Source organism: Botryllus schlosseri, chromosome 10, assembly GCF_051294905.1.
Source record: "Botryllus schlosseri isolate E-star chromosome 10, Bs_hap1, whole genome shotgun sequence".
In the NCBI taxonomy this organism is placed as follows: domain Eukaryota; kingdom Metazoa; phylum Chordata; class Ascidiacea; order Stolidobranchia; family Styelidae; genus Botryllus; species Botryllus schlosseri.
Genome location: NC_137245.1, coordinates 12479301 through 12492371, shown reverse-complemented (window position 1 = coordinate 12492371; position 13071 = coordinate 12479301). Strand labels below are relative to the sequence as shown.

Here is a 13071-nt window from a genome sequence, read left to right as displayed (position 1 = left end):
TCTTGAATTAAAAAAAATTTTCGCGCTTCGCGCGTGCAGGCGACACTATCACTTAACGGCCCCCAGAAGTTCGTTTTATCACCCTATGGGGGAGGGGGGCTGGTTGCGCAATTTTGTCCAAGGACCTGCGCAGTGAGTGGGCGTGTTTGCGCAGACTCGTGAAAAATTAGAGGGAACATTAGTCATAAGCAATGTTCCCTCTAATCTGCGCACGTGCGCAAATGCGCAGTGCTGAAACGGTCTCTGCGCACAGAAAATCCGAAGTGATGTTTTTTTAGTCGTTGTGCAACTGTTGTCCAATGGACCACGCAGGCACGCAGATCCGTGAAAATTAAGATGGAACATTGCCAGGGGCAGATAGTGCTATCACTGAAGTCTGAAACCGAGGTACAAGTGCGCCCCGCAAAGGTAAATATTGCGTCCGTGAATAAATGAGAATTTGCAATCACGTGCGCCTCACGAAAGAGATGTTTGTTTCAGTATGGTCTCGTACGCGTGAGTTATGCTGATATCTTTTCAATGGCGCATTAATTTCTGGGAATGACAGAATAACATGGTTTAACAAAGTTATAAATACCAATAGGCTAGCTCGAAGTTAATCTGCGAGAAACTAACAAATAGTCTTCTCCGCGTGGCATGAACATTGTGTAAGATTCTCTCAGGACCGTAACTGCCGCACCTCAAACCCCCCAATTAAGTGGGGGCCGAGCTCGAAGGGGGCCCGAAATTATTTCGTAAATTAACATAAATAATGGTGTATTTTTTGGAATTCTTTAAAAAAAATTTGCGCGCTGCGCGCGATTTAGTATGTCAACTATTTTGATAATTGGGTACACTTTCACCAGCAAAAATACGCATGATTTATAGCAATTGGCACTTGGGCGTCGGCTATTACCGCGCCACGAGGCACCAAGACATATGAAGTTATAGGCTAACATGCGACTCCGAAAAGTACGCCAGAACGATGAACAGCGAGAAAACCGTGGTCGAAACAAACTGCCCTTGTGCTGACCGAAAATTTCGTTATATATATATAGGCTAGATATATGTTTAATTGTCCATAAGCGCCTAAATGGCTAGCGCTAAAAGTCCCTGTCCTGGCGATCAGAGTCCCACAACAAGAGAAATGCCATATCGAGGGAACATTATTTGCCAGTAAAGAAATACCAATTTGAAATCGTGTACGTCTTTTAGTTCAGTACGTTTGGGCGATTTCAACATCTTTTGACATAGCAGATAGGAGGTCACGAAATAGCATCATGTAACGAAGTCATTATACCAACGGGTATTACGAGGATGTTTAATTGTTATTTAGAGGGCGTACCTTTCAACACACCTCACTTGATCAGCTCTACCGGTAAATCTGATTATGTGAGCAGAGAGAGGAAAAAAATTGATAGCAGTATATATGCAATTCCGATCATATTGAGCGATTCAATCATGAAATATCTAAATTTTACGCGCTTCGCGCGTTGAGGCGACACAACCACTATTCGGGCACCCAATGTAGACGATAAGTACCGGCAAAAAGCGCCGAGCCCGAGGTGGGTCTGGGGAGCAAATCACCCCAAAAGTTCGGGTTATCACCCTATGGGGTAGGCCGGTTGCGTACTGTTGTCCAAGGGCCTACGCAGTGCGTGCCCCGTTTGCGCAGACTCGTGGAAAATTAGAGGGAACATTGGTCATAAGTCGCAATATTGCAGTATTGAAATAAAAATAAGTTGAACGCTTCAACGAAGGTTCCACGTAGCATGTTCTGGTTCCGTCACTCATTACACCGTACTATCAGATAGACCTATACGTTCTCTTAAACTCGGATAAAAAGCGGATATTCTGACGAACACGCAATTTTCGCTTTGTATCATGAGCCAGTCCTAACGTTAGGAATGCTATGCAATTTTATGACAAACACTGTGTTTCGTTCTAAAGGCAATACTTCCGAAGGAGATGAGACAATTGGTATCGTTATTGCACTCTCCCAGTACTCCTTTTGCTGGCAATATCCTGTACTTGTGGGTACACTCCATTTTCTTGGACACCTTATTATTAGGGCGATTTTGTTACCTAAAAACTGAAGATTTTGACCTAAAAAATCAAAATTTTGACCAAATTTGACCTAGCGTATGGAAATTAGGTGTTTTCCCACATAATGCCAGAATTGTACGACATATCTGCATTTCTGGTCGCAACTGTCTGTACTTACAAAGTATTTTAGCCTGAAAAAAAACTTTTTTGCAAACTGACTTACACGAAAAAACTTTATTTTAACGAAATCTGGCCCTATGAAGACTTCCAGTAGTTACATTACGCAATATGGTGGAAATATTTAAAAAAATTTGTAGAACAACATTCTCGGGTAGAAAGTGTCTGTCCTTAATAATTAGCTTGCCAAAATGGAGAAAGAACGTTCAACAGCAGCAGTTGTTGGCTGACAACACTGAAGTTGTGCGTGAACTGCTGCATGGTAACAAACCGTGTTGCTTCATTCAGACAATGGTGTCTACATCACAATTTTTAATAATGCGCTTCTTGATATATGAGCCATGCAATGCCTACGCAGTCTTGCTTCAGTTGGGATATTGCGGTTAAGCATAACACCATGTCAACCTATTTGTTTCATTTGAATGTTTATGATTCACAATGAGCAGACAATGGGCCGTCTACAACGGTAGGCGTATAAAGTAGGCTACAAGCTGTAAAATGTCGCATGATAAATTCACCGACAGTGCAAAATCTGCGATACGAACGGAATGCAGGTTGCAAAAAAAGTTTTAACTTTGTAAACAATTTTGACATTTGTTAACCTAACGCTACAATTTGACGTAATTTTGACTTTTATGACATGTGAAAAAAAATGCCCTACTTGTTATATTGATTGAGTGCAACTCAATTAAAAACTATACGATATTTCAGAGCATTAGGTAGCATAGATTCACTAATACTGAGCACCCAATTAGAGAAAGAAATACGGCATTGTTGCTGGTGGTTCAGTCATCGTTTGCGACGTACGGCCTCGTCAAGCCGGGGCATTTGTTTCTATGTTAGCCTGTTCGCCATCAAGATGACGCTGCTGCTACTGAGAGGCCGTATTATATAATGAAACTGAACTGGACGAGCTTATGAGATGAGATTGTAGTGATCTTGCTTGTCCATAGTTGCGGAACTTTCCGGGCTCTAAATCCCGCCGTGGTCCGCAGAATATGACTTTCCCGGCCGCATGTTGATAACCTCTGCTCTAATCACTCTGTTTGCGGTCAATTTATTTGTGACATACCTACGAAGGCTCTGTAAAACCAGGCTGCAGAATCGTTGAATAACTGGTTGCTCACCTAAATCCGATCAGCGTGTCGAGAACATATACATACCTACCTATAACCGCGACTTGGTTGACGATTACTTGATGACTTGAAATTGACTAGGAAATTTTGCTTCGAGTCACAATAGTCAATCCATATTTCTGAAACGCAAACTCAAGTCATTGATGCAGAGTGGTTCGAATCCAGGTAATTAAGTCATCTGAAAAAGTTGACTCGAGTCGTCGCAACACTGTCAGAAGGTCGCAGTGTGAGATTTCACTATCTAAGCAAGTCGTTAAGGCAACCATTGGCATTCCGTGATCCCTTTGATGTATACTTAGTTACATCTGGGGTAGGATAACTTTTTCCATGTTATTAGCGCCGCTTGAAGGTATCGAGTAACGTACTGGTACGCTATGCCGCTGTCATATCAATGAGTTGTTTGAGGATTTGACATTTCTATTACCATGACTGACATATATATTGTTATTATATTGGAGTTGCTATTTATCTGTTCAAATATTCAAAGGTAATCTAGCGATGTATTAATTTGACTTGGGCAATGACATGATCAATACAATATGGCCCAGCGGTTCCCAACGTGGGCGATATCGCCCACCAGGGGGCGATTTGGCGGTCTAGGGGGGTGAATATAACGAAGGGGGCGATAGGGGGGCGAAAACGGACGAAGGGGGCGATAGGGGGCGAAAACAACGAAGGGGGCGATGGCGCTTTAAAACGGCTATATGAAGTCAGGAACGTAACTGCCGCACCTCAAACCTCCAATTGAGGGGGGGGGGTGAACTCGAAGGGGCCCAAAATTATTTCGTGAATTAACATAAATTATAGAGTAATGTTTTAGAAATTCATCCAACTTTTTCAAAAATTTTTCGCGCCGCGCGTGATTTCAATTTGTCATATGTCTTGATTTGGGGTACTCTTCCCCCCAAAAAAGCACGCATGATTTATGGAAATATAGACTTCGGCGTCGGCCATTACTGCACCATTACGCACCAAGACATATGAAGTTATAGGTCATGTAACACACGACTCCCAGAAGTATGCCAGAACGATCAGCAGCGAGAAGACCTTGACCGAAAAGGAATGCCCTTGTGCTGACCGAAAACTTCGATATATATACAATGTATACATATATATGCAATGCTGAATTATTATTTAGGGGTCCTACTTTTTGCAACACACCACACTCAGCTCTACCGGTAAATCTGATAACGTGAGGAGGGAAAGGATAAAATATTGTTGTAGCTAATATGTAGCGACAAAAGACCCACTGACTGAGGGGGTCTGGGGTTTGGTTTATCACCATATGGGGGCCCAAGACCAACGTTTTTTTTTTGGGGGGGGGGGGCTGACGAAGTGCTGTTACGGTCCTGATTGGAGTCAAGTTGGAGAAATGACTGCTGTAAAAGTGTAATTTCGAGGTCGAGCCGAAAAGTTGACCTTTTTTTTTATTAGTCAACTCGCCGGTGATCCCAATTTGTATACCCATTTTCGGTTCCGAATATTGGGGGGGGGCGATGATCGTTGTGGAGCTTCAAAAGGGGGCGATGAGTCGAAAAAGGTTGGGAACCTATGGCTCGCGAGACATATTTGGCTCTTTTGGGTATAAGATATGGCTCTTTGCCAAATATGTATTTTTGTACTGATCAATATTGCAGCGACTTGTTGGTTAATTTTCCTCCGGTATTGTAAGTCTGAAAATTTTGAAAAAGTGTCCTCTTTTCGGATTTCCAAAATATGGTAACCCTAGGTAAAGACAATGCCGTCTTCAGGTTTAGGTCTCGGACCCCCTCTTTTCAATATCATCAAATTTAAGTTACTGTCACGCCGGCGGCCAGTATCACTCGCGAATTCCATTTACCGGACTCGAAATCTTGATTTGTGCGATACGTTGATTAATCAAAGAGCATAGCAGACATGGTGACGCCCATTTCAAAACGCAGTTTTCAAATACGCATTGTCTTCCTGATCTACGGTGAGAAATGAACTGTTGTGGATGTGACATTCACAATTACAAACTCGAATTACACACAACGCCATAGCTATCCACGTTCTTGATTGGTAAGTATAGCTCTGTGTAGTGCCGGCGATAAAATGTATGCGTGTAGCGCAGCGTTATGCTACCGCCGAATACTCTGAGAATTAAGAAGTCAAGTATTTAGATTTTCGGAATCAGTGTGACAGTCACATTCGATTAATATCAGTTATGATAAATTCTAAACTACTTACGATGAATTGCGTTATCAATGGTGAGGTTTTGCCCGTCTGTGCCTTACCTCTTGTTTCGAGCTTTATTTTCGAACAATAAATACCAGTTTTTACAGAGAAAATATGGCGCACACGAGAATCCCATGTAGTGAGTTCGAATTAGTGCCACCATGACGTCACGAATTTTCAATTCAATTTTCAATTGGGACGTAATAGTTGATTGGCATGTATGGCTCTTTGGGAGTTGAGATGGAAAAAATAGGGCCAATATGGCTCTTCGGACAAAAATGGTTCCCGACCACCGGCCTATATCTGGACTAGCCTACACCCGAATCCTAAAGTAGGCTATATTGTTCAAATGCTGTGATATTAGATCAATCTTTGTTAAGTTCCTTTTTCTTCTTCTCATGATTGTGGCATTTCAAATCTCCACTATATGCAGAATTATAACCCTATAGTTTTCATGATGACATCATTCTATTGTCCTCACGCATGTTGTCTATATGTTATAATTTTGACAGTTCATGCTTACTCTCCATTTTTATTCAAATACTTATAAAAGTGATTTTTCTGTGTCAGGCGTGTTTTGCTACAATATTAACATCACATTTTCAAGATGTGTGTGGAATATCAGTCTGCAAGGTCGGTTCACTTTCATTCAGAAATTTAATCCCGTCGAAATACATTTAATACCCCTAATGATGATGCTGACAGTGGCGTCATCAAAAATTTAAAAATTTGTATGTGAGCACATTTGAGTTGGTGAATCCTGCTTTAGAACTTATACGCTTGATTAGAAAATGAATATGGTCGGAATTTGATGTAATGAAGGAATAGTTTACATTATATCGATAAGCGCACTTAACGGCAACTTACTTCAATTAGGATCAGGCAAAAGCAGAACGGGCCAAATGCGGCCATATGCAAAGACATAAAACCTACTTTTGAAGGTTAATGCGTGAACTGAAACCATAGGCTGTATAAGATGAGCCAGAAATGTATTTACTTTGATGCCTGTTTATTTGCAAAGTTATTACGTAGCCGGCGTACGTCGTAGGCCACAGGGGTGGCCAATCTGCGGCCACGGAAGGAAATCTGTGTGGCCGTCGAGAGTCGTAACGAGATTCAATTAGTATGTGTTGGTGGCCGTCGACATGCAAATTGAATTTACGAATTGTCTCCAAATTTTGAGAGATTTAAATTAGGCTTGAAATTTCTTCGCACCGCGCGCGATTTAATGCGACTTCATTTTTCGATTTTAGTAATATATCGCTTTTCATAGGCACATATGTGCTACGAAGTAGCCTAAATAAAAGCTTTAACCCGATTTGGAAGTATAATTCTATAACAGGTTTCTACATAACTTAAGACTTCCTCCGATGTAACTTACGAATTCGAGTTTTTGCTGTCGGTAGCTCTCCAATGGGTTGCTGGTGTCAGCCCATTTTATATATATTCGTTTAAGTATGACACCTCTATTTAACAGAAATCAATGAAGAACATCTGATAAAGGTTGTCAATGACCATACCAAGGAGATAACACGAGATCGCATCCTTGAAGACTTCGAGCTTGAAAAGCTTCATGAACCAGGTTTTGAAGTGCATCCACAGATGCTAGAGGTAGACATCAGTGCCTTCTACAAAGGTCATCATGGATTGGAATTGACGGAAAATAACTCAAGCTCTGATAGACCTCGAACTGAAGATTATAAATATCAGTTTACTGCGGAAGTTGGGTTTCACTGCCAAAAACAATGCGAAGATAAAGTAATTGAACTAAAAGACTTTATGGCATCAATAGGACAGAGAGAGGAATTAGTAGCAGATGACGAGGTTGGGTTTATCGCTATTGTTGCATCAGCAGGTTCGGGAAAAACAACTCTCACTAAAAGAATAGCACAGCAAGCACTCAGTTATGTCACTGCAAATGAAAATATGTCTTCGCGCAAACATGAAATGGTGCATTATGTTGAATTGAGATATGTCAAAGAGAAGAATTCGATAAAACCATCCAAACTTTTATTTGACGGTCTTTACAAAAGTGAGTCCGAAGCAGACCAGGCTTTTGAATGGTTGATCAATAATCAAACGAAAGCTATATTAATTTTCGATGGACTTGATCAAGTGAGTTGGAATTTTGATAAAAATACTCTTCAAAAAATGAAAAAGTATGACAAGAGGAATACCTCTACGATCATGTACAACATCCTAGCTCGCAATATTCTTCGCCACGTTAAAATTTTGGTTGCATCGCGTGAATTCAAAGTCTCCGAGTTACCGGCATTGGCTCGACCCAAGAGAATCATTGAGTTGAACGGCCTCACTCTGCAAGATGCGCGGAAGCTTTTCATATTTTTGCTTGGTGACAATGGGAATGAACTGTGGGGAACAATTGAAACTATGTCACCGCGTTTACTCCAACTTGTTACTGTGCCCGTTTTCTTAATCCTTACGGCAATAGTTATGGGAAGGGACCCAAACAGACCTCCTCCCACTACAGTCACAGAATTGTACAACCGTATCGTATTAAATCTTCAAAGCATCGAAAACATTCGAAATCGTGAAGAAATTTTGACAATAATCAAGAAATTAAAAGCGATGGCTTTTCAAGGCATGAAAGAAAAAAGAGTTATATTCCAAGAAACAGACTTGACTCATTTCGGACTCACCGCAAACAAAGTTCAAGATCTGTTAACAAAAGTTCCTGGAAACAACCTTCTGAGCCGTCATTTGATGGAAGGAAATTTCAAATTCTTCTTCTGCCATCAAAGTATGCAGGAATTTCTTGCCGCGAGTTTTGTTACTGAAATGGAGTTCAATGAGTTCACTAAATTTTCTGAGGAACATCTGCATAACAGCCACTGGTCTGTGGTACGAAGATTCGTTGGAGGAATGGTCTTCTCAAAATTGATGAATGAGCTTCATGAAGGTCAGATGTTATCTTTAACTTACTTCCACTTGTCCGCCTATACGTGTGGTTTTGAAAAACATATCTATTTGGACTCTACCAAAACTGCTTCCACGAAGCATAGAGATTTGTGGAATCATCGCAACATTTGGCATAAGTTTCCAAAAGTTGATTTGAGCAAATCTATACTCTTCACTAGCTATTAATTCAAATTAATGATCTTATTTTTGCATCATAGTGTCCGATCAGACAAGGAAACAAAAACTTCTTTCTCGATCGCTCCTTTCGAAACTCGAGACAAAGAGTGACAGCTTCACTCGCATGGAACTATACACCGTGATTTATGAATCCAACAACATCGAAACGACTGCATATCTTTCCGTGATTGATGTGTCTGGGATGTCATTAAGTCTTGATCAAGCTCATGTCGTCGGATCGCTGATTGCAAGAAGTCCACTTCTTGAATATTTGAATTTAGGAAATTGCCGTATCAACGATCACAACTTGCAGGTTATTGCTGAATATCTGAAGGATCGCGTTCAAGTGAGAATTTAAATAAACAAGACGATAGATGGAATGCTTTTATGCAATAACTATTACATACAACACTATCAAGTAAACTTTCGTACATGGTGGTGATGTAAAAAAGCATAAAAGAGCAAGCCATCAAACTATGTTTTTGCATTACGATTGAACAATAACTATGACAATGGTCTTGGCAAAGTGACACGATTGTATTCGAGTAGGCTACAGATTACTCTTTAGTTTCCACTTGCCTGGCATTGAGAATAGTAGAGGGTCAGAAAGTGTAGGTAATGTTACACGGCAATCAGATTTTGAATTGCGCTGTGCTATGCTGTGTACCCGATCAACCCCGGGTTATTCAAGTTTTGAAATCTGTGCAAAGAATCTATTGTGGTTATATGGGGCGTATGCGAGCATATTGGTTCGTTGTAAGGTTGTATTCATGCAAGTTTTGAACAGCATTTCAAACAAATCCTTTATTAAAAACAAATTTATTTTTTTCGAAGGTTGTCCAAGTATTCCATAATTGTGTAAATACTTTCGAGCCTACTGACGATTTGCAACCAATATAGTCGACGTATACGATGCGGGGTTGCTGGAGCCCTCGAAATCGTCATCGTTTCAACAGTTATAGCATAGATAAAGATCATTGATACGGAATGAGTGTTCTGATTATGAAGACCACCGACCGTAAACAAGCTGCATAACGATGTAGGCCTAGTCCTGGTTAAAGATTCTTTTGGCCTTTTTATGACAGTGGTTGGAAGCCCTTTTCGCCTATATTTTCAATTGTCAATGCCAATCAAATGTGACGTCACAATTAAAGATTTATGACGTCATGACATAAAAAAACACAATAAAAACATGTTTCAAATGAGATCCATGTTTTCAACATATTTGTTTTAATTGTGACCCTAGTTCGTTGCGAACGATGTTGAAGTCATGCGCATTATCTCTTTGGCACGGAGGTGTTTTGACGCCACAATCTCATTCTTGTTTAATGAAGAAAGTCTTGCACAGTGATCAAATGACTGCAACTCCTCTAAAACTAATACCAGTTGGCCAAGGTTTATGTGCAATTGTGCAATGTGCATTGATCGACAACGCATGGTCGTTTCTAGTTTCGACACCCTCCTGTCTGTTCGTTGTATCTTACTGCGTGTATTAGAGAATCCTATTACCACTGATTATTTAAATACTATAACTTTATAACCTGCGGAAATAACGCAAATTGATGCATTTGTCATTTTTCTGGTATTTATCCTTCTAGATATTAGTGAATATGGTGATGGTCTGGAATTTCTAATCACGATGCAATACATTATTCATAATTGGACATACCGTTTCTGTCTTCAATTGCCATCATCCTTATATCTGAGTGACATTCAGGTTTTCAAATTGACCACAACATCCAATCATGACATTGAATTGTTGAATGAAGGAGGTATTATCCTTATAAGCGGCAAAGGTATTTCCGGACATTTCAGAAAAAAGGTGAGATCTTAGGAGTAATTTTAGATTTCAGTAAAAAGTGTGGGCCTGTCTCTAGCATAAACGAACAACGACATCAAAATAACAAACTTCTTATCAACTCCCATTTTATCTCACCCCGATTCAGCTCTACAGACAGATCTTCCATTTTGAATTATGTTGGTAATTATTTTGTTGATCTCAAGCATAGAACATTCCGTAATCAATTGCATATTTCACAATTATGATTGAATGTAGATCCATTGGTATGAATATATCTGGACCTTTCATCTTATATATGATATGTGATAAATTAATGAAAATTTTGCATCTAACGCATTTCGACATGATGTCAGAGCAGGACCCTATAATATGCAATCAATATTCACTAATTATCTGGATCAAAATAAACAAGCACTGTGTTTCCTTTGTGATTGCATGCTCTTTAATATTGGAAAATGAATCTTGTAGTACAGCAACCATAACACAGAGTCAAAATTGGTGGATGTGGGGTATTAAAATATTTCTACATTCACAGGAAGTAACGCTTGAGTTCGAATGGCTCTTCAACGTTGGTCGATTCAATATCACCATGTTTTTCAAAACACTTCTAGAGCCAGAATCTATCAAAATCCATGTTCCGTATGATGATTTACAATTGATGTCAGAGAAAGCTTTATTCTACAAGGTGATCTACAAGGATTCAATTCAATATTTTTATTCATGATTGAGTCTTTGTGAACAAACGGCGCGAAGATCTTCGGATGAGCTCCAGCATCCGCGGCCGCGATTGATGTTGGGAAAAGACAGTAGTAGTCTCAGCTTGCTCGTGGCCACACACTGATGGCCACTGATTTTTCTGTGACCGCCGGGCATGAAAAGCGGTTTCTTATGGCGGGCCACATCTCATGGTCAGTTCTTGATTTCCTTACATCTATAGTTGGATCGAAATCGGGCCTTTTCATCCACTTTGACTTCTCGGAGAGTTTTTCTTTATTTGCAGTACGTACTCAGAGGCTAAGCTTGTGGACTTTTTGCACTAATATAGGAATTTATAAAATTATAATACCACAAACTTTATTAAGTAGTTTGGGGTTGGATTTAAAATTACAACACCTGTACAATGTAGGGACCACATATGTTAGGATGGCCCTACGTCGGGAATATCCAGGACATGTCCGGAATTTTACTGTTGAAACTGCCACCTGGAGGGAATTCTAAAATATGCCTAAAGGTCCGGACTTTGGAAGGATTGAAGTAGACAAAACAAATTGCGTAAATCAAGATGACTAAAATTATTTTAATCAGTTGTATGCGAATTGAAATTTTTCTTCGAGCAACGCGCTGTCCTCCTTGATTCTGGGGATCGGGAAGATGTTAAACGTAAGCAGCGTTTAAAATAGGCCGAGTAAATCTGGGCAAAGGTGCTGCCCTTTTGAGCTTGGCCACGGATCATCTTCAGATTGGAACTGAAGTCACGACTAGAAAAGGTTGGAAACCACCGATTGTGCAACCTCCTGGTGCGATTCGTCACCATCTCTGCCGCTAACTAGGAACACTTGTGCGGAGAGAGGATCAAAACTCAACAAAACACTGAAATTTAGTTCCCTGCTTCGTTTTCTTGCTGTATCTAGCATACACGAATCTCTCTTGTACAGCTGTACGTAAGTTATCTTGGTATTTCACCACAGCACTTTCTAATTCTTAGTATCCGGCAAACTCACCCTTATAATCCATTCAGTAGCTAAGGCCCACATTTTCCGAGTACCCGACGAATAGCCACCGCCTTATTCAATCGCTATCATGACTGTGTTTATTATTAGATGATAACACGAATATTTTCAGTTGGACAAGTTGCTCTTTCATTCTTATCAAGACAGAAACATTGATTGGTCCCTGATTAAAGATAATGTCAAGAAATATCAGGTTAGCTTCAGCGGTTCATGGAATTCACAGATTATTCACAATTAATTGTTTTTCTTGAAGGTTGAACTCTTGGATATTGAAGTGGAAGGCAAGACTTGCACAGAAGAATATTGCGACATTTTGGAACATGGAAAGGAAATGTCCAGTTTTGGTGTCGACGCAAACTTTCAATCTATATTTCTCATTAGAAATGCGTATGATATACAAAGTATATTGCAAGCTTGTCATCAAAATAATGTAAAAATCGTTGTATGATGTCACTTGTATATTTTTTGATTTACATTATTTCATAGATCAAATCCATCAGATGCGTGATTGACTGGTTATATAGTCCTTCACTCGAGGACATCATTTCTCTCATCAGAAATTGTGAGAAGCTGACGCTGATGTATTGGCGAAAGAATGAAATGTTAGATGAAGAGGAATTGGAAAAGGTTCAGGAGATTTCATGCATTCATGATACAGAGTTTGAAGTTTCATGTGGTGAGAAATAATTGCCTGTCGGAATACTTGTGTCTGTTTTGCAATATGGTATCCTGTTCACAACTCGTTTTTCGCTTTCAGGTGACGATCACGATACTTGGAGGGCAATTTCCATTCGATATCAACCAGGTAGGTTTTGTATTGTCAAATTCATGATGTAACCAATATTCCAATTCGTAACACCTTTCTGCCATGTTCAAAATTAAAAGAAAGATATGCTGGTAATGACCTTTC

The 13071-nt window shown here is 39.9% G+C and overlaps 1 protein-coding gene across 1 annotated transcript in view; it reads left to right on the top strand.

Moving 5' to 3' along the window:
* Positions 1-13071, top strand: part of LOC145448211 (uncharacterized) — a 34621-nt gene that overhangs the window by 17932 nt on the left and 3618 nt on the right. Inside the window, exons 3-10 of the mRNA XM_080326566.1 lie at positions 7012-8454; positions 8672-8976; positions 10348-10452; positions 10967-11116; positions 12274-12354; positions 12415-12591; positions 12648-12837; positions 12919-12966. Coding sequence (XP_080182692.1) covers positions 7012-8454; positions 8672-8976; positions 10348-10452; positions 10967-11116; positions 12274-12354; positions 12415-12591; positions 12648-12837; positions 12919-12966 — 2499 coding nt within the window. The remainder of the gene's footprint in view (positions 1-7011; positions 8455-8671; positions 8977-10347; positions 10453-10966; positions 11117-12273; positions 12355-12414; positions 12592-12647; positions 12838-12918; positions 12967-13071) is intronic.